At 45.7% G+C, this 22,030-nt stretch overlaps 1 protein-coding gene and 4 non-coding genes across 6 annotated transcripts; all 5 read left to right on the top strand.

Annotated features, from left to right (window-relative positions):
- Nucleotides 1-10: 10 nt before the first annotated feature.
- RPL7A (ribosomal protein L7a) lies at nucleotides 11-8,984 on the top strand. Of its 2 annotated transcripts, none has more exons than XM_073558422.1 (8): nucleotides 11-158; nucleotides 1,563-1,689; nucleotides 1,766-1,915; nucleotides 2,365-2,505; nucleotides 2,676-2,755; nucleotides 3,117-3,247; nucleotides 3,398-3,467; nucleotides 8,823-8,984. In XM_073558422.1, exons 1-8 carry the CDS (start codon nucleotides 156-158, stop codon nucleotides 8,925-8,927), a joined length of 807 nt encoding a protein of 268 aa, XP_073414523.1. In that variant the 5' UTR covers nucleotides 11-155; the 3' UTR covers nucleotides 8,928-8,984. The 2 variants fall into 2 exon arrangements, with proteins under 2 accessions (XP_073414523.1, XP_073414517.1); XM_073558416.1 differs by lacking the exon at nucleotides 11-158 and adding an exon at nucleotides 384-419.
- Nucleotides 386-455, top strand: LOC141070242 (small nucleolar RNA SNORD24). Its single transcript, XR_012226648.1, has one exon. It is a non-coding gene; the product is annotated as a small nucleolar RNA SNORD24 (small nucleolar RNA).
- LOC141070253 (small nucleolar RNA SNORD24) lies at nucleotides 2,222-2,291 on the top strand. The gene has a single exon (XR_012226649.1). It is a non-coding gene; the product is annotated as a small nucleolar RNA SNORD24 (small nucleolar RNA).
- On the top strand, nucleotides 2,541-2,615 carry LOC141070341 (small nucleolar RNA SNORD36). Its single transcript, XR_012226656.1, has one exon. It is a non-coding gene; the product is annotated as a small nucleolar RNA SNORD36 (small nucleolar RNA).
- On the top strand, nucleotides 2,976-3,048 carry LOC141070231 (small nucleolar RNA SNORD36). The gene has a single exon (XR_012226647.1). It is a non-coding gene; the product is annotated as a small nucleolar RNA SNORD36 (small nucleolar RNA).
- Nucleotides 8,985-22,030: the final 13,046 nt, after the last annotated feature.

Genomic DNA, 22,030 nt, shown 5'->3' with positions numbered 1-22,030 from the left:
TTGTAGTAGCACCACTCGGAGCCTTCAGAGGGCGCTCCTCACACGCCGCTCACATCTGCATCAAATCTCGCTCCTCCTTCAGGTGTCGCGATATCTCTGAGGCTATACAAAATTACCCACAATGCGTTAATCTTCCTTTTCCTGCCCCGTCCGCCATGGTGAGTGCTCTTGTGTTGCTCCGCTTTCCCTATCCGCTGCCATCCTCCGGCCGCCGCCTCTCATGTGCTCTGCTGACCACGGGCTGCTGTCGGTGGAGGCCCGCACATCTCTCCCGGGTGGAATTTTCATTCTCCGGGACACTGGTGGCGTTTCTCTGAGCGGCGCTGACGGCTCCGGGGTGTTCGCTGCTCGGGGCGGGAGACGCTACCGGGGCGGTTCTGTGACGAGCAGATGATGTGATGGAATATTTGCTATCTGAGGTGCTGATGCCAATTACCACCAAGATCGCTGATGCTCGTCCGGTGTGTGGTGGTCTCCCCGGGGGTGGCCGTCGCTGTGTAGTGGTGGTCTCCCCGGGGGTGGCCGTCTCTGTGTAGTGGTGGTCTCCCCGGGGGTGGCCGTCGCTGTGTAGTGGTGGTCTCCCCGGGGGTGGCCGTCTCTGTGTAGTGGTGGTCTCCCCGGGGGTGGCCGTCTCTGTGTAGTGGTGGTCTCCCCGGGGGTGGCCGTCTCTGTGTAGTGGTGGTCTCCCCGGGGGTGGCCGTCTCTGTGTAGTGGTGGTCTCCCCGGGGGTGGCCGTCTCTGTGTAGTGGTGGTCTCCCCGGGGGTGGCCGTCGCTGTGTAGTGGTGGTCTCCCCGGGGGTGGCCGTCTCTGTGTAGTGGTGGTTTCCCCGGGGGTGGCCGTCTCTGTGTAGTGGTGGTCTCCCCGGGGGTGGCCGTCTCTGTGTAGTGGTGGTCTCCCCGGGGGTGGCCGTCTCTGTGTAGTGGTGGTCTCCCCGGGGGTGGCCGTCTCTGTGTAGTGGTGGTCTCCCCGGGGGTGGCCGTCTCTGTGTAGTGGTGGTCTCCCCGGGGGTGGCCGTCTCTGTGTAGTGGTGGTCTCCCCGGGGGTGGCCGTCTCTGTGTAGTGGTGGTCTCCCCGGGGGTGGCCGTCTCTGTGTAGTGGTGGTCTCCCCGGGGGTGGCCGTCTCTGTGTAGTGGTGGTCTCCCCGGGGGTGGCCGTCTCTGTGTAGTGGTGGTCTCCCCGGGGGTGGCCGTCTCTGTGTAGTGGTGGTCTCGCCGGGGGTGGCCGTCTCTGTGTAGTGGTGGTCTCGCCGGGGGTGGCCGTCGCTGTGTAGTGGTGGTCTCGCCGGGGGTGGCCGTCGCTGTGTAGTGGTGGTCTCGCCGGGGGTGGCCGTCGCTGTGTAGTGGTGGTCTCGCCGGGGGTGGCCGTCGCTGTGTAGTGGTGGTCTCGCCGGGGGTGGCCGTCGCTGTGTAGTGGTGGTCTCGCCGGGGGTGGGGGTTGTCAGTATTGTGGACGGTGGGGTGCACTACTGTGGGCTGGGGCAGATGTCGGTGTCATCATAGGGGTCGGATCTTGGAGTGTAGGTTGGGGTCTCCCCATTGCTCAGTTATGTCTGTCTCTGCAGCCGAAAGGAAAGAAAGTGAAGGGGAAGGGCAAGAAGGTGGCTCCAGCCCCTTCCGTGGTGAAGAAGGTAGAGGTGAAGAAGGTGGTGAACCCACTGTTTGAGAAGCGGCCCAAGAACTTTGGCATTGGTGAGTGGTGCTGCCCGTCTCTGCCTCAGACTGATGTCTGAGCTGTAGACGCCTTTAACTCCTTTTCTGCCTTCAGGCCAGGATATCCAACCCAAGAGGGACCTTACTCGCTTTGTGAAATGGCCACGCTACATCCGGCTCCAGCGCCAGAGGTCCATCTTGTACAAGCGTCTGAAGGTGCCCCCTGCAATCAACCAGTTCACCCAGGCCCTGGACCGGCAGACAGGTTAGTGTTGGTGGTCCTGATGTGCCTGGAGGTGTAGTGTCCCCACAGTTCAGTCCATGGCATCCATTATCCTGCAGCTGTGGCCATATCAGCTGCCCCCCACTTATAGGTCATCCTAGTGAATTGACGAATGGGAGGATGACTAACATCCACTGTGCAGGAGAGGGCAGGGCCGAATGATCTCTTGGAGACTGTTCCCCCTTCCCAGGGTTCCTTCTTTTGGGGCTGATATACTGATCCCTGTTGTGGGGATTGGTGTCACTGTGTTCCGGGGGGCGGGTGATCTGTGATGCGCCTGGGCTTACGTGCACATGATGTCTGATATTTGCTATCTGAGAAGTTGTGATTACACTTTTCCACCAAGATCTCTGATGCACGGTGTCTGCGTTCCTTTTTTTTTCTTTTCTGTTGCTCTCCCTGCCCCCGTTGACTGCACATTCTCTTATCAGCCACTCAGCTCTTCAAACTGGCGCACAAATACCGGCCTGAGACCAAGCTGGAGAAAAAGAAACGGCTGCTGGCCCGTGCTGAGCAGAAGGCAGCCGGCAAAGGAGACGTCCCAACAAAGAGACCACCTGTGATCAGAGCAGGTATGTGGGGGACAGGTTGGGGCTTTGGTGGCAGATTGCGATGATGTCAGAATTTCTTCACCTGAAACAGATTGTGTGGAATAAACACGAGCTTTTTAACCCTGAGCAATGACCGTGTCCTGTTTGGGGTCTCAGGTGAGATGAGCACAGCTGATGACTTTCTCTTTCAGGTGTTAACACAGTGACCACCTTGGTGGAGAACAAGAAAGCCCAGCTGGTCGTTATCTCCCATGATGTGGATCCCATTGAGGTGCGATGGTGATACGCCAAGTCCCTACTGGTGCACTGATCTGTCAATCTAGCTGGTGGGATGTATTACAAGCATTGGGATGGTGGAGTTTGGGGGCCTGTTAATTCTGAGTAGGGTCGGTTTTGAGAAATGGGTTATCGACACAGGACTAGGGTTAGTATGTATGGTGGGTGGGACTGAGTCTGGATGTGTGGGGGTCTTCCAGTCGTGCAGGGCAGATCTGCAATGATGTATGAATTTCTTCACCTGACTGAATATGAAGATTCAATTCGAGCTTTTTAACCCTGAGCGATCTGCCTGTAAGTGCTGCAGGCACAGGTGGCTGCTGTTGGCGCTGGCTCATGCTGTGCTTACCTTCCAGCTGGTTGTTTTCCTGCCTGCCCTGTGCCGGAAGATGGGAGTCCCCTACTGCATCGTGAAGGGCAAGGCCAGACTGGGCCGCCTCGTCCATAGGAAGACATGCACCAGTATTGCCTTCACACACGTGAACCCGTAAGTCATGACTATTGTCCTGCTCTAACCTTGTGACATCTCAGGAATTATTTCCCAGAATTCCTTCACCTGAACTCTGCCGCGTGGATGTGCATTAATTTTGAGCTATCAAGTCTGGACTGAGAACTCATCCTTGTCTGTCTTCTACAGGGAGGATAAAGGAGCCCTCTCCAAACTGGTGGAAGCCGTGAAAACAAACTACAATGAACGACATGACGAGGTAAGATAGTGACAGCTGCTGGGGGGAGATGGAGGTTTGTTTTTAGTGGTGAGAGTTCTAGGGTGTATGTACAATTTTTCAGTGTTTGCAGTGTGCAGAACCCAGGATAAACCTACCACAATTGCTGAGAGATACCAGATTATGGTTTAGTTTTTTCACTTTGCACAATATTAGTAAAATGTTTGTCATATTGTCGGCTTGCCCTGTGTGGTGAGGATTGCACGGCAGCCTGTATGTGGTCATCATGTTTCATCTTCTATAAGAGCTAGCCACTATCACCCCTAGTCATGGCACTGGTGCACAGAAAAGACTAATGTGTAAGTGACTTAACCAACAAGGCTACTGTAGTGTTATTCCTGAACAAATATGGATTCTCTAAGTAAAATGGAAATGTGAGAAAAGAATATGAATCGAGGACACAAACTGGTTAAGTTTCCCATATCAGTTATTGCGCCCTGCGATGTAGTTATGGCCGATCAGTTCACTTGATTCGGGGTATGGCAAGTATGCAACAAATGCATCCAACATTAGGAGCGTTGGGTGCTACGTAACCCCAGGCTCTAGTCTGTACAGACAGCACCACAGTATGGGGGGGAAAAGCTAATCTGTGATCAGAAGGCTCTTACTGTTGTATGTTTCATCTATACATATGACTGGAGATGAGCAGTGATTTTCCCAGCTCTGCACGGCATCCATGGATGCTGTATGAGCTGGCGACATTCAGACTCTTAAAATGAACAGTAGTTTGGCTCAAAGACTCAACTGACAGGAACGACCTGCCTCATAGATAGTGGATGACCCGACTCATGCACGTAAGGCTGGTTTCACACTTGCGTTTTTTTTCGCGGTATTTTAGCGCTAAAAACGCATGCGTTTTTTTTTTTCCTATACTTTGCATAGGAAGCGCTTATGTGCGCATACAAATGCGTTTGTATGCGTTTTTCCGCGCATGCGTTTTTTTGCGGTATGCGCTCAGGCGCACAAAATGCATCCTGTTGCATTTTTTGGGCGTCCGACTTGCCTCAAAAAACCGCATGCGCACGCAATGCGTTTTTTTACAGCAAGACACCCATTGTAAGTCTATGGGTGCGCATATGTGCGCATTGGCATGCTTATGTATGCGTTTTTTTGCGCATGCGGTTTTTTTTTTTTTACCATTAGTTGGACAATGGAATTTAGGGCTTTGGGTTTAGGGTTAGGGTTAGCTAGGGGTTAGGGTTAGTATGGTTTGGTTAAGGGTTAGGGTCAGGGTTAGGGTTAGTATGGTTTGGTTAAGGGTCAGGGTTAGTAAAGTCATGGTTTGGGTTAGTGTGAGGGGCCACCTAATGTTGGTAAAAACGCACTAAAAACGCATAAACGCTGCGTTTTTTTCATGCATGCTCCTAAAAATGCTTGAAAAAAACGCAGTATTTGTATGTGTTTTTTTGCGGGAAAAACGCGCTGCAAAAAAAGCAAGTGTGAAATTAGCCTAAGGCCATGTAACCTGACGTTTCCACTCAGAGGAAATGTCTCCTGGATCAGAAAACAAACAAAAATAACTGGTCACCAGCCTACAATTGTCTTTCCTAGCATATGCACAGCTCCCCCAGAAATACAGCACAGTACCTTTCTGCAGCATTTACGCAACTCCCCGCCGCGGGTAAAACGCATGTGGAATTCGCATGCGTCTTGCAAGCGTTTTTAGCTTGCAGAACGCTAGCGCTTTTCCAAGCGATTTGAAGCATCGCTTGGAAAAGTGACTGACAGGTTGGTCACACTTGTCAAGCATAGCGCTTGACAAGTATGACCAACTTTGTACTATTAATGCTGCCTATGCAGCATCAAGAGTAAAAGATAAAATGTTAAAAATATTTAAAAAAAAAAAAAAAAAAGTGATATACTCACTTCTGTCAGCCCCCGGAGTCGTCAGCGGTGCACGCGACTATGCCGGCAAGCTCCTTTCCCAGAGATGCATTGCGAGCATCACCTCGGATGACGTAGCAGTCATGCGACCATGATGTCATCTGAGGTGATTCACAATGCATCCCAGGGAACGGAGGATGCTGGCAGCGCCGTGGGCACCGCTGAAGACTCTGGGGGGCCGACAGAAGGTGAGTATATTCCGATTTCTATTTTTTTTTTTTTTTTTTTTTTTTACACCCTGGGTACCATCCACACATGAAACGGTCACTTTACGCATGGTGGGCATAGCCGCATGCGTAAAATAAGCATTTCAATGCAAACCGATGACTGAGGAATTGCTGCGATTCCGCAGACATAATGAACGTGCTGAGGATTTTACCGCTATGCGATTGCACAGCGGTAAAATCTGCAGCATGGGGATGCGTTTTATAAGCGTTTGCGCTGCGGCGGAAACTCATAAATTCAATGTGTGCACACAGCCTTAATGCTCCAGCTTCTGAGTTGTGTAGTCGGTGAACCTGACCTCAGCTATAGCACACGATCCATGGACACGTCCATTATGTGCCAGGTAGGATTTGGTGGTTGCACATTTATTATAGCGCCACTTATTCCATGGTGCTTTACATGTGAGGAGCGATATACATAATAAAAAAAAAAAAAAAAAAAAATGACATTAGTAAACAATACAAGTCACTGGTACAGGAGAGAGGACCCTGCCCGTGAGGGTTCACAATCTACAAGGGATGGGTGAGAATACTGTAGGCGAGGGCAGAGCTGGTCAAGCAGCGGTTTGATGGATCGGTGGTTCCTGCAGGTTGTAGGCTTGTAGAGGTAGGTTTTCAGGATCTTTTTGAAGGTTTCCATGGTAGGCGAGAGTCTGATATGTTGTGGTAGAGAGTTCCAGAGTAGGGGTGATGCACGGGAGAAATCTTGTATGCGATTGTGGGAAGTAGAGAAGGAGACGTGAGGATTGGTGGTTGTGTGCAGGTAAGTTCCAGGAGACAAGGACACAGGTTGTGTATGGCTTTGTATGCCATGGTTAGGGTTTTGAACTGGAGTTTTCATCAATCACACTGGGTACAAGTTCAATGCATTTCTGGCAAATGTCTGTGCTGAGGCTTTCAGAGAATCCAATTGGTAGTTATGGTAAGTCTTGCCATCCCTGCATTAAGTAACAGATTTTACATAATTACATCTGGATCTGATCAGTCAGTAATTGTATAAGTCATCACCAGGAGAGAACTTTAGAATGGTTGTGTCTCAGTACTCCGATTTTGTAACATTCCATTTAAGCATTATGCATTTTTGTGTCGATGTGGGCAGAGTTATACAGGGCTCAGTATTCAGAATTGATGAATCTGCTGCAGAGAAAGCAGGGATTTTTAGCTTTGCTTGATAGGTATGTATACATGGCAACCACCTATAGTGGTGCAGGGAAAGATCGCCAAGGTGCTACAGGACTAGTATTTATTTCTATGGCTTCCAGTGCGATCGTTAAAGCAAAGGGTGGTTTGGAGCAGGTCTACTGAAGACTCCCTTTAAACACTGAGCTTTTTTGTCCACGTGTGCTGCAACTAATAAGTGCCATAGTGTCCTGAGTGGTGTTACATAGTGGAGTTCTGTCCTCTGTAATGGCCAGGTTTTATAAAAGGGATGACCCAAATACTGGCTGCCTGCTTATTACTTCCATTTTAGCAGGTAGATGACTGCACTTCCAGATCATAAGTCATACGTCTAAGAGATTGGTTGTGGCCAAATTTCATGTTAAATCGTCTGGTCACTCTCCGAGGTGTTAAACAAATTGAGAAATCTCTGACCTTGGTGGTTACATGAGGTGTTGGCTGTAAAGTACACAGTGGCGTGGTGTGGACTCTACAGCCTGCGCCATCACTGCACTCTGACCTGGACAGTTCTCGAACGTGGCCCAAAAAACAGGGCTGTGGCATCTGTAAGCCAAATCTCCTGACTCCTCAGCACTGGTCACTACTGAGCATGTACATAAAGAGCAGCACAGATTTATCTCATCTACATCTCCACAGCACTGGTCACTACTGAGCATGTACATAAAGGGCAGCGCAGACTCATCTCATCTACAACTCCACAGCACTGGTCACTACTGACATGTACATAAAGGGCAGCACAGATTCATCTCATCTACGACCCCACAGCACTGGTCACTACTGACATGTACATAAAGGGCAGCACAGATTCATCTCATCTACATCTCCACAGCACTGGTCACTACTGAGCATGTACATAACGGGCAGCACAGATTCATCTCATCTACGACCCCTCAGCACTGGTCACTACTGACATGTACATAAAGGGCAGCACAGATTCATCTCATCTACATCTCCACAGCACTGGTCACTACTGAGCATGTACATAACGGGCAGCACAGATTCATCTCATCTACGACCCCTCAGCACTGGTCACTACTGACATGTACATAAAGGGCAACACAGATTCATCTCATCTACGACTCCACAGCACTGGTCACTACTGAGCATGTACATAAAGGGCAACACATATTCATCTCATCTACGACCCCACAGCACTGGTCACTACTGAGCATGTACATAAAGGGCAGCACAGATTCATCTCATCTACGACCCCACAGCACTGGTCACTACTGAGCATGTACATAAAGGGCAGCACAGATTCATCTCATCTAAAAGCCCAGATCTGTAGATCAGGAACTGACATTTATTAACTATCCCAAATTCTTCTGAAAACCTTTCCAGCACATCCTGCACTGAACTACTGGACCCAAAGTACTATATATTTTAGGACTCTGTCCATTTTATACCAACTCCACCAAAATTGACATCGGCTCTCCACAACCATGCAAAAAAACAACCTATAGTTGTCTGGCTTTGTGTGGTGATTGGAACCATTTGGGTATGTGCACACGCTGCAGATCCGCAGGGGTTTTGGCTCTGCTGGTCTGCAGTAGATTCTGCTGCGTTGTACAGTACCTTTTATTTCCTATGGAAAAAAAACTGCTGTGCACATGCTGCGGTTTTGCTGTGGGTTACTATCCGCAGCATGTCAATTCTTTGTGCGGTTTCACACCTTATTATGAAATGAGGTGTGAAACCGCAGGACTTTGTCCTGTGGATTTACTTGCGGATTTTCCAACAAAATCCGCACAACCTAAAAACTATGTGTGCACTTACCCTTTTGCTTTTCTCACAGAGCTGCCTCTTGGATCTCATATTAAATTTATATTTGCCCTAAAACACTGGCGTAAAATTGCTGCAACCCAAACTGCAGTGACACCCAGTAATACCCCCAGTGAGAGCCTTTCAGAGACCGCAAGTGGCTATCACTGGGGCGGCTGTCATCATTCACATAAAGGTACCACATCAGCCAGAATGTTTGCCCTCTATGCTGCCGTTCTCAGATCAAGTGTCCTGAATGCTATAGTAACACAACTATCTTCTCTTATAGATCCGTCGTCACTGGGGAGGAGGCATCTTGGGCCCGAAGTCTGTGGCCAGAATTGCCAAGCTGGAAAAAGCAAAAGCCAAGGAACTGGCAACAAAACTTGGTTAAATGTACCGACCGCTTACCATATGTCCTGTACATAATAAAGAATTTAAAGAAAATCTACCCCAAAGTGTACATTTTACCAGGGAGTTTGTGTGATAGGGGGCATAGCTAGTTGGGGGCTTTGTGATTGTAGGGTATTGTCACCCTGGGCACACGTTATACTTACATTTTGTCTAATTTTTCCATTGATTCCCCAGCTTTAGACATCACTGTCCCCATTGGGGCTCGCATTCTAAATTCCCTAACAGTATGTCTTTGGCATCTGGGAGGAGACTCCTACAAATTGGTGATTGTGCTCTCAGGGTTTGTATCTTTACTATTTAAAATATGCAACCCCAAAATAGCCTAAAGAGTGTAACTTTCTAGTCCAATTGGACTTTTTTTTTTTTTTACTTGAGCTGTCTTGTTAATAACTAAAAATATAAATTCACCAATCTGAGGCTGCACACTGGTCTATCAGATATGGTGATAAGTGAAAGCATATGGAAGTATTCATGAGCCTGTGCTCTAAATAAATAAATAAATAAAAAAAAAAAAAAAAAAAAATATCCCTTATCTGTTCGACATTCTGGCCCATGCCATAATCAATGTCTGGGGATGAACTGTTTTCAAGCTGGACGGTGCCAAGAGGTGACAATCCAGACTACGAACCACTGGGAGAATAAGTGACCAGTGGTGACATCAAGGTTACTGCCGGTCAAAGGCATCTTTATTTTCAACTAGCTGAAGAGCCTGTCGCTGCCCGGCATAGTAACGAACTACGGTTAGTTATAACAAATTATGATTTTATATATACTGTGACCTGGAGGATGAGACCCACTTCTTGCTACACTGCTCCAAATACTCAGCAGTGAGGGACACTCACTTAAGGAGACTCTCACATCTCTTCCTGGATTTCATCACCATGAAGGAGGAAGAGAAAACGTATATCCTGCTGGGGGAAGAAGAGAGAGCAGTGGAGATAGCAGCTCGGTATGTGAGCGAATGTCATAGACTGTGAGAAAAGAGAACTATGATATGCCATGGACTTCTATGGCCCCACCCTGGATCTGCCCCATCCCCCCTCCCTATGCCATGGACTTCTATAGCCCCCACCCTGGATCTGCCCCCATCCCCCCTCCCTATGCCATGGACTTCTATAGCCCCCATCCTGGATCTGCCCCATCCACCTTTCCTACAGCCATTACCCAACATCCCTACAGTCCCTATTCCTTTAGCAAAACTGTGTATTTAGTCCTGCTAATAAAGCTTCTTTGAATCTTGAATCTACTGAGTGCATAGCCCCGCCCACTCCGCATAGCCCCATTCACTATAATATCCCACATCATCCCGTCAGCCAGAGACACCGGACTACTACCCCTAATATCCTGTCAGCCAGAGCCACCGGACTACTACCCCTAATATCCCACATCGTCCCATCAGCCTGGAGTCAGAACCGGAACGCTGAGTGGAACGGTCGTAACTTCCATACCGGGGATCCCTTTAAGAGAGGCCTGGCGTCAGAACCATAGCGCTGAGGGATTTGCCCTGACTTCCATACCAATGATCCCTTTAATAGAAGGCTGGTGTGAGAATCGGAGCGCTGAGGGATTTACCCTAACTTCCATACCTGAGATCCCTTTAACCCCTTCATGACCAAGCCTATTTTGACCTTAATGAGCAGGCCATTTTTTCCAATTCTGACTAGTGTCCCTTTATGAGGTAATAACACAGGAACGATTCAACGGATCCTAGCGATTCTGAGACTGTTTTTTTCGTGACATATTGGGCTTCATGTTAGTCGATGATAATTTTTGGTTTTATTTGTGAAAAAATCATGAAATTTGGCGAAAATTTAGAAAAGTTCGCAATTTTCAAATTTTGGAGTTTTTACTCTGTTAAACCAGAGAGTTATGTGACACAAAATAGTTACTAAATAACATTTCCCACATGTCTACTTTACATCACAATTTTGGAAACAACATTTTTTTTTTTGTAGGAAGTTATAAGGGTTAAAAGTTGACCAGCGATTTCTCATTTTTACAACAAAATTTACAAAACCATTTTTTTTTTTTAGGGACCACCTCACATTTGAAGTCACTTTGAGGGGTCTATATGGAAGAACATACCCAAAAGTGACACCATTCTAAAAACTGCACCCCTCAAGCTACAACAAAAATTTTAGCATTAATTTTTTTCATTTTCACATGGGCAAGACGATAAAATGGATCCTAAAATTTGTTGGGCAATTTCTCCTGAGTACACCGATACCTCATATGTGGTCATAAACCACTGTTTGGGCGCACGGCAGGGCTCAGAAGGGAAGGAGCGACATTTGACTTTTTGAATGGAAAATATGCTGGAATATTTAGCGGTTGCCATGTCACGTTTGGAGAGCCCCTGTGTGCCTAAACAAGTGACCACATTTTGTAAACTAGACCCCCCAAGGAACTTATCTAGATGCATAATGATCACTTTGAACCCCCAAGTGCTTCACAGATTGATCCGTAAAAAGAAGTACTTTTTTTTTTTTTTCACAAAAATTTTCTTTTAGCCTCAGTTTTTTCATTTTCACATGGGCAACAGGGTAAAATGGATCCTAAAATTTGTTGGGAAATTTCTCCTGAGTACACCGATACCTTATATGTGCTCATAAACCACTGTTTGGGCGCACGGAAGGGAAGGAGCGCCATTTATCTTTTTGAATGGAAAATTAGCTCCAATCATTATCGGACACCATGTCGCGTTTGGAGAGCCTCTGTGTACCTAAACATTGGAGCTCCCCCACAAGTGACACCATTTTGGAAACTAGACCCCTTATGGAACTTATCTAGATGTGTAGTGAGCACTTTGAACCCCTCAAGTGCTTCACAAAAGTTTATAACACAGAGCAATGAAAATAAAAAATAATTTTTTTTCCTCAAAAATGTTTTTTAGCACGCTATTTTTTATTTTCACATGGCTAACAGGAGAAATTGGACCACAAAAGTTGTTGTCCAGTTTGTCCTGAGTACGCTGGTACCCAATATGTGAGGGGGTGCCACTGTTTGGGCGCACGGCAGGGCTCAGAAGGGAAGGAGCACCATTTGACTTTTTGAAATGAAAATTACCTCTAATCATTAGTGGACACCATGTTGTGTTTGGAGAGCCCCTGTGTGTCTAAACATTGGAGCCCCTCCACAAATGACCCCATTTTGGAAACTAGACCCCCTAAGGAACTTATCTAGTTGCATAGTGAGCACTTTGAACCCCCAAGTGCTTCACAAAAGTTTATAACGCAGAGCCATGAAAATAAAAAATATTTTTTTCCCTCAAAATAATTTTTTAGTGCGCAATTTTTTAATTTCACAAGGGTACTAGGAGAAATTGGACACAAAAAGTTGTTGTCCAGTTTGTCCTGAGTACGCAAGTACCCCATATGTGGGGGGGACCACTGTTTGGGCACACGTCGGGGCTCGGAAGGGAAGGAGTGACATTATGAAATGCTGACTTTGATTGAATGGTCTGCGGGCGTCATGTTACATTTGCAGAGCCCCTGATGTGCCTAAACAGTAGAAACCCCCCACAAGTGAACCCAGTTTGGAAACTAGACCCCCCAAGGAACTTATCTAGATGTATGGTGAGCACTTTGAACCACCAAGGGCTTCACAGAAGTTTATAACGCAAAGCTGTGAAAATAAAAAATCATTTTTTTCCTCAAAAAATGATTTTTTAGCTCACAAATTTTTATTTTCACAAGGGTAACAAGAGAAATTGGACCCCAAAAGTTGTCCAGTTTGTCCTGAGTACGCTGGTACCCCATATATGGGGGGAAACCATTGTTTGGGCACACGTAAGGGCTCAGAATGGAAGTAGTGACGTTTTGAAATGCAGACTTTAATGGAATGGTCTGCGGTTGTCGTTACGTTTGCAGAGCCCCTGATGTGCCTAAACAGTAGAAACCCCCCACAAGTGACCCCATTTTGGAAACTAGACCTTCCAAGGAACTTATCTAGATGTCTGGTGAGCACTTTGAACCCCCAAGTGCTTCACAGAAGTTTATAACGCAGAGACATGAAAATTAAAAAAAAATTTTTTCCACAAAAATAATTTTTTAGCCCCCAATTTTTTATTTTACCAAGGGTAACAGGAGACATTAGAGCCCCAAAGTTGTTGTGCAATTTTTCCTGAGTGCGCTGATACCCCATATGTTGGGGTAAACCACTGGGCACACGTCGGGGCTTGGAAGGGAGGGAGCACCGTTTGACATTTTGAACGCAAAATTGGCTGGAATCAATGGTTGCACCATGTCGCGTTTGGAGACCCCCTGATGTGCCTAAACAGTGGAAACCCCTCAATTCTAACCCCAACACACCAATAACCACAGCCCTAACCCCAACACATCCCTAACCCTAATCCCACCCCTAACCCACCCCTAATCCTAACCATAACCCTAACCACAAGCCTAACCTTAATCCCAACCCTAACCCCAACACATCCCTAACCCTAATTCCAACCCTAATCCTAATTCCACGCTAACCCTAATTCCAACCCCAACCATATTTCCAATCCTAACCCTAATGGAAAAATAAAAATAATTTCTTTATTTTATTATTTGTTCCTGCCTGTGGGGGTGATAAAGGGGGGTTTATTTCCTTTCCTTCTAGGTATCGGAGAGTGGGAGGGGAGGTAATCAGAAGGCGGGGGGAGCGGAGCGGAGGGAAGGCGGGGGAGCAGATGATAACAGCGGCGGCACATCGCTGCTGTCATTCAGTGGCTGGGGGCAGATCGCTCCCATTAACCGGTGGGGGGGGTCGGATCGGTGTCACCAGCCATGTCCGATGCTACTGCAGCATCAGCCATGGCTGGATTGAAATATTTCATCAATTTTCATTGATGAAATATTACTATCGCTCTGATTGGCTGTTTCACTTTTAACAGCCAATCAGAGCGATCGTAGCCACGTGGGGGCGAAGCCACGCCCCCTGTGGTGAAGTACAAAGCCCCCTGTATCTGCGGGTCGGGTGACCTTTCTGTGACCCCGGTAACCCGACCCGCAGGGGGGGCTTTAAAGTCATGACGCCACATAAGCGTCACTGGTCATAATGGCACAGGTTTTCATGATGCCTAAGTGGCGTCTTTGGTCGTGAAGGGGTTGAGAGGCCTGGAGTCAGTACCAAAGCGGAGAGTGGACTTGCCCTCACTTCCATACCAGGGATCCCTTTAAGAGGGGCTTGGGGTCAGAACCAGAGCGCTGAGTGGATTTGCCCTGACTTGCATACCAATGATCCCTTTAATAGAACCCTGGGGTCAGAATCAGAGTGCTGAGGGATTTACTCTAACTTCCATACAGGAGATCCCTTTAAGTGAGCTTGGGGTCAGTACCAGAGCATTTGAAGGCAATTGCCCTGACTTCTATACTCTTTAAGAGAGGCCTGGGATCAGAACCAAAGCGCTGGATGGATTTGCCCTGACTTCCATATCAGAGATCCCTTTAAGAAAGGCCTGGGGTCAGTAACAAAGCGCAAAGTGGATTTGCCTTCACTTCCATACCAATGATCCCTTTAAGAGACCCTGGGGTCAGAACCACAGAGCTGAGTGGAATGATCCTAACTTCCATACCGATGATCCCTTTAAGAGAGGCATGGGTTCAAAACCAATGCGCTGGATGGATTTGCTCTGACTTCCATACCAATGATCCCTTTAAGAGGGAAGATGTGCTTATAGGATAGAGGATGTGTGATGGGGATATGGGCACGGGAGGGGGGGGGATTCATTTCTGTCATGTGTTCTCTTCTCTGCTCCTTTCTGGGGGGCAGACAATGGCTGGGAGCTTATGGTCCCAGGGATACTAGATTTCTCCCACCATGTCAGTGTCTGCTGATGTGTTGTCAAGTGGGAAAACATGCTCATAGCAACCAATGACAGCTCAGCTTCTTTTAACCAGCTCTGGTAAAATGAGAGATGCTTAGTGATTGGTTGCAAGGAAAACTGTTGCTCATAGCAACCAATCACAGCTCAGCTTCTTTTGAACAGCTCTGGGGTGAAATGAAAGATGCTTCGTGATTGGTTGGTGATACACACACAGTTTTATATATAGAGATTTTTGTTGTGTTCTTACATATACTGTACAATAGTTAATACCACAATCCCTTCCCTGCTATACTCATGTACAGTAGTGTTCAAAATAATAGCAGTCCAATATGACTAACCAGATTAATCACTATTTTTGGTATACATTATATTACCGGTTGGTGCAGTAGATTCTAAGAAAACCAACGGACTCCACATTCATGATCTGCAGGTTTTGGAGTCTGTGTATTAGAGGGGGTAGTGTTCACAATAATAGCAGTGTGGAGATCAATCAGTGAGGTCAGTCATTCTGTGAAGAAACAGGTGTGAGTCAGGTGCCCTTATGTAAGGGTGAAGCCAGGACATGTTGTACATGCATTTCTCCTTGAAAGCCAGAGAAATATGGGTCGTTCAAGACATTAATCACAGTACGCTGTTCTTCTAAATAAAAAGTTGATTGGAGAAGGTAAAACTTATAAAGAAGTGCAGACAATGATCGGCTGTTCAGCTACAATGATCTCCAGTGCTTTAAAATGGAAAGCCAAACCAGAGAGAGGTGGAAGAAAACAGAAGACTACCATTCAAAGGGATGGAAGAATAGCCAGAATGGCAAAGGCTCAGCCAGTGATCAGCTCCAGGATGATCACAGACAGCCTCAAGTTACCTGTGAGTACTGTGACAGAAGACGCCTGTGTGACGCTAATCTCTTAGCAAGAAGTCCCCGCAAAGTCCCACTGTTAAAAAGACATGTACTGAAGCGGATACAATTTGCCAAACTGGCCTAAAGAGAAATGGAGAAACATTTTGTGGACTGATGAAAGTAAAATTGTTGTTTTTGGGTCCAAGGGCCGCAGACAGTTCATCAGACGACCCCCAAACTCTGCATTCAAGCCACAGTACACTCTGAAGACAGTGACACATGGTGGTGCAAGCATCATGATATAGACAGGTTTCTCTTACTATGGTGTCGGACCTATTTACCGCATAGCAGGGATAATGGACAAGTTTGTGTATCATATTGCCTGACGCTGAAGAGGATGTGTCCTTGAAATGGGTGTTTCAACAAAACAGCGAACCTAAACACGCCAGCAAATGAGCAAAATCTTTGCTCCAGTCCTACAAAATTGGTTATGTAGTGGCCTGCTCAATTTTGATGGTCCATGAAAGCTGATATTTGCTCTATTCAGTTCCTTTTTATTGTCATCAGCATTCTCTTGTAGGACCTTGGGCCAGAACTTTCCTAAGTGGTGAGTGCCACTTGCCAACTTGGCATCACCTGGAGTTCTTTTGTCAACTTTACAATTGTACTTTTAATTGTGTACGTGTAATAGTGTACTTTACCTTATTCTTTATTGTTTGATAGTATTAGCTGTTTAAACTCCTTTTACTGCCTGTAGTTTCACCCACCTAACTCAGTGTATTCTGTTCTACAGATTGAGTGCTTAATACTGACTGCTTGAGAGGTAATTAATAAGATGGAGACCAAGTTTCTCTCCTTAAATGTAAGAGGTTTAAATAGCCCACAAAAGACTTCTCCTGTCTGTGTTCTCTTGTTTGACCTGTCTACCTCATGTGCTATCCCCCTTGTTTGCTGTCTCTCCTTCCTGTGTTCTCCCCTCATGTACTGTCCTGTTTGAGCTGTCTCCCCCACCTGTGCTCTGTCTCTCTCACCCCTGTGCGTTTTGTCTTTCCCCATCTGCTGTCTTCTCATGTCATCTCTTCTTGGACCTGTGTACCCCATGTGCTCTCCCCCTTGTCTGCTCTCTCTCTCCACCACTGTGCCGTCTTCTTCCCTCATGTTCTGTACAAAGATGGCGGCGGTCAGTGAATCACACACTAGGTGAGAGGTGCGCTTACTTCAGTGCTCTGTTCATCAAGACTGGCATACAAAAGCCAGCCACGATGAATCTGGCTCCATCTCCTCCTCACAATCCTGTGTCCGGTTGTAACCTTGTTACACCAAGAACCTTATGTCACAGGCTCCAGACCAAAAAATGAAAGGCAGTGGGGAAAGACCAAATTAAGTATGGTCTATGCCAGCCTTCTAAGAGACGAGGCAACGTTCACAGTGAGGGTTACTGGTCATGTAGGCTGGCTGGACAGGACATTTCGGCTTCAGAATTGCAGGTTTTCTTGGTGGATTGCACGCAGTGTAATAGTGAAGTCCACAGCTAACCAACAAGTTACAACTTTGAGCTAAGATTTGCGCCTGGATTACAAAGCTGGTTGTATGGTAATATTTTTGCAATGTGTGAACAGAACCTTTCACCAACGACAATGAAGTAGAGCCAGCGATTCACTGACAAGCCACAATCATGACCTTGGCACTAGGAGACTCTGGGGTCAGGTGCACTTCTAAGGATAGGCTCATAGCAGCCGGTGAACCTGCTGGGACCATAGAACAATGTGGCCCCCAGGTCTTTCATGGGATTACTGTCCCATAATAGGCACTGTAAGCGGTTTATACCTTGTGGTAATACAAGGACAAGAAATAGGAAAAACCCAATGTGGCTAAACTAAGTAATAAGAGGGGCAATTAACAGTAAAAAAAAAACATTTAAACTACTAAAGCAGGATGGTACCATTGAAGCTCTAAAAAACTACAGGGAGAAAAATACTTTATCTAAAAAACTAATTAAAGCTGCCAAAAAGGAAACAGAGAAGCACATTGCTAAGGTGAGTAAAACTAATCCCAAGCTGTTCTTCAACTATATCAATAGTAAAACAATCAAAAGTGAAAGTGTAGACCTCTTAAAAAATTGTGAGGAAAGAATGGAGAGGAAAAAGCTAATATATTAAACACCTTCTTCTCCACGGTATTCACAGGGGAAAATGAAATGCTAGGTGAAATGCCGAGACACAAAGAAAACCCTATATTAAGGGTCACCAATCTAACCCAAGAAGAGGTGCAAAACCAGCTAAATAAGATTAAAATAGATAAATCTCCGGGTCCGGATGGCATACACCCACGAGTACTAAGTAATGTAATAGACAAACCATTATTTCTTACATTTAGGGACTCTATAGCGACGGGGTCTGTTCCACAGGACTGGCGCATAGCAAATGTGGTACCAATATTCAAAAAGGGCTCTAAAAGTGAACTTGGAAATTATAGGCCAGCAAGTCTAATCTCTATTGTTGGTAAAATATTTGAAGGGTTTCTGAGGGATGTTATTCTGGATTATCTCAATGAGAATAACTGTGTTACGCCATATCAGCATGGGATTATGAGGAATCGCTCCTGTCAAACCAATCTAATCATTTTTTATGAAGAGGTAAGCTATAGACTGGACCAAGGTGAGTCATTGGATGTGGTATATCTAGATTTTTCCAAAGCGTTTGATACCGTGCCACACAAGAGGTTGGTACACAAAATGAGAATGCTGGGTCTGGGGGAAAATGTGTGTAAATGGGTAAGTAACTGACTTAGTGATAGAAAGCAGAGGGTGGTTATAAATGGTATATTCTCTAACTGGGTGGCAGTGACCAGTGGGGTACCGCAGGGGTCGGCGTTGGGACCTATTCTCTTCAAAATATTTATTAACGAGCTGGTAGAAGGTTTGCACAGTAAAATATCGATATTTGCAGATGATACAAAACTATGTAAAGCAGTCAATACAAGAGAAGATAGTATTCTGCTACAGATGGATCTGGATAAGTTGGGAACTTGGGCCGAAAGGTGGCAGATGTGGTAAAACATTGATAAATGTTAGGTTATACACATGGGAAGAAGGAATCAATATCACCATTACTCACTGAACAGGAAACCGCTGGGTAAATCTGACATTGAGAAGGACCTGGGGATCCTAGTTAATGATAAACTTACCTGGAGCAGCCAGTGCCAGGCAGCGACTGCCAAGCAAACAGGATCATGGGGTGCATTAAAAGAGGTCTGGATACACATGATGAGAGCATTATACTGCCTCTGTACAAATCTCTGGTTAGACTGCACATGGAGTACTGTGTACAGTTTTGGGCACCGCTGCTCAGGAAGGATATAATGGAGCTAGAGCGAGGACAAAGGAGGGCAACAAAATTATTAAAGGAGATGGGGGAACTACAATACCCAGAGAAATTAGCAAAATTAAGATTATTTAGTCTAGAAAAAAGATGACCGAGGGGCGATCTAATAACCATGTATAAGTATATAAGGGGACAATACATATATCTCTCCGAGGATCTGTATATACCAAGGAATGTGACGATTACAAAGGGGCATTCTCTGTGTCTGGAGGAGAGGTTTTCCACCAACATAGAAGAGGATTCTTTACTGTTAGGGCCGTGAGAATCTGGAATTCCTTGCCTGAGGAGGTGGTGATGGCGAACTCAGTCGAGGGGTTCAAGAGAGGCCTGGATGTCTTCCTGGAGCGTAACAATGTTGTATCTTACAGTTATTAGGTTCCTTAGAAGAACGTAGATCTGGGGATTTATTCTGACGGAATATAGGCTGAACTGGATGGGCAAATGTCTTTTCGGCCTTACTATGTTACTATGTAAGATGTGTCACATGAGAGATGCTGCAGGAGACTGATAGTTGGTTCTCGGTTTCCCCGTACTGCCTTTTTTGATCGTACTCTGCCCGATACTGTGTACAGTCACAAACGCCTACCCTCACAGAAGAGCCCAGGTGAGGCTGGACTGAGGGCCACATTGTGACAGTCTTAGGCTGGTTTCACATTTGTGTCTGTGCGCGCAGCGTTTGATCCGCATGTGTCATCTTTAACATGGTGTACGCAGGGACATGCGTTTGCTTGCAGATGTGTACGCATGCGTCGTTTTGCAGTCTGCGGCGGTGTGGTGCTAATAAAAATATGGATATCTTATAGCCTACATATTGTAATATATTGATTAGTCCATATTGAAATTAACCTGTAATGTCAGCATTAGAAGGCCTCATATCCAGTACCAGAGTTCATGGGGTCAGACCTGCAATGGCTATTGAAATGCAGCCTGTGTGTTAGTATACTAAAAAAAACAAAAAAACAATGCTTGTTGAAACAGTATGTTTAATCTGGATTACTGGAAAAGATTAACCTTTGTGTACGCTGTTGACTTACTTGAATTTTAAGAGTAGTGAATGGTGTGGGTATATTGATAAAGCATTATCCTGATTTGCAGGCAAGTGACCCCTGTTGACAAACAGTGATAGATACTGAATACCTTCACTTGGGGGTGGTTGATTGGAAAGTAGCTTTCCAACTAATTCTGTGTGGTATTCTAATATAAGAGTTGTGTGGTATATTCTTACATATAAGCTAGGACAATAGGAATAACAACTGTATAGATAATGAATATTTATGCTGCTTGAACAAGGAAGTCTTGTGCTCAATAATAGTATGATTCTCGATTGACAAGAGAGACCAAAATGTTATGGTCTCATGTAGCAATATTGGGCCATGCATGACATCAATAATCGAGGACCGATTGTGTTACACATCTTGACATGTATGAGTGTGTGTTTGAGTTACGATAGGTATCCAGTTTTCAGAATAGGTGATTATGGAAGTCATGCTGCCCATCTTAGAGCATTATGCTATGAGCATGAATAGTTATCTTTGTAACAAGCAACATATGTTGAACTTTGAACAATGATAGACAACTTTGACAAGTTGACCAGAGGCAAACAGAGCCTGGGTTATAATCAGTAGCAAAACATTGTGCTATTGTTAAGAGACATGCTAATGACAAACGAATCTCAAACAAACTAAGATTATAGTACTCTACTGTATAACAAACAGACCTTGAGGTCTTGTGCAATTTCAAGACTGATGATTCAGCGTAAACATACTGCACAAATGTAATGTGGGGGTGTTGTGTATAAAAAGGTGGACCCAGTTCAGTGAGGGAGGGACATTTCCAGAAGCTATCGTGGGTGCACGGTTTCTGTGATGACAAGACCAGAGTATTTCCTTCTCATTTGACACTGTGGTCCCTCCAGAGGAGAAGTGATGTTGCAATACTACTTGGTAATGTATTGATGCTTATTTCTCTATGTAAACAAAACAGGGTACTATTATATTTGCCATTCCATAATTTAGCATTATCCTGATGTAATCTTAATAAATTGTTACATTATTGTTTTGCCATAAAACTGTATTCAGTGAGCCTAATTCGTATATTAGTGAGCGTTCTGTAAGTAAAGGCGTACCCGCCCTGTCACTTTGACTTGGCAAAACAGGCGGTGTCCGGCAAACGCAACATGTTGCATTTTTTGAGGAGTCAAAAAGCCGTCAAATATGCGCAGGCATGCGCATGAGTGCGTAAAAAAAGCATAACTGTCAATGGGAACGCATGTGTACGCAAGGACATGCATACGTTAAATACGCATGCGTTATTCAAAATACATATAGAAATCCCATGAGACACGCCAATTTTTGTCTGATGTCATATCAAACGCATGAGCATAAACAACGCAAATGCATGCAAAAACGCATACAAACGCAGCTTTTTTTACGTCATGCGTAAACATGGGTGAACCTAGCCTTAGAAATGCATACTTTTCCCACCGTCTGCAGATATCAGGCTGTGGCTGAGAGGGACCTATCTGACGCAAAGGGGCAGATTTACTAAACCAAAATACTCGAGAGTATGGTGTGCATGTGGTGCAATACCTTTACTAAAAGGGAAGCGATCACGTTGTACATGCAGCCCGAACTGTGGAGCGCGGAGATAGGAGAAATTGAGCAGAATGATGGAGAGGCTTCTGGGAAAAGATGATTCAGGAAAACTTGCAGTTTATTAATTGAGATCCCAGGTACATGGGTGAGTCCAGTGGGCGGTCCTGCTAGTCATTGATTACTATCACTGCATGCATAGACATACAGGGAAGACTGTCATTCACCGAGTAGAGCTGCCCCTGGACTCCTGCATACATATACTTGGGATTTAAATTAATAACCTACAACTTTTAATGAACCTTTTCCCACATATCTATTGATCTGATCATCTCCTCCTGCCCGGTAACATCCTCCCTGCAGGTCAGACACCATGTTCAACAAGACAGGATCCCTTTAGACACAGGGTTGTGGGATGAATGGTCATTCTAATTTCAACAAACTTTGCATAAATCAATATTA

This window comes from Dendrobates tinctorius, unplaced genomic scaffold (genome assembly GCF_039654945.1).
Source record: "Dendrobates tinctorius isolate UK_male_01 unplaced genomic scaffold, ASM3965494v1 ptg000013l, whole genome shotgun sequence".
NCBI lineage: Eukaryota > Metazoa > Chordata > Amphibia > Anura > Dendrobatidae > Dendrobates > Dendrobates tinctorius.
The sequence above is the reverse complement of the archived record's forward strand: the minus strand, read 5'-3'. Positions and strand labels throughout refer to the sequence as shown.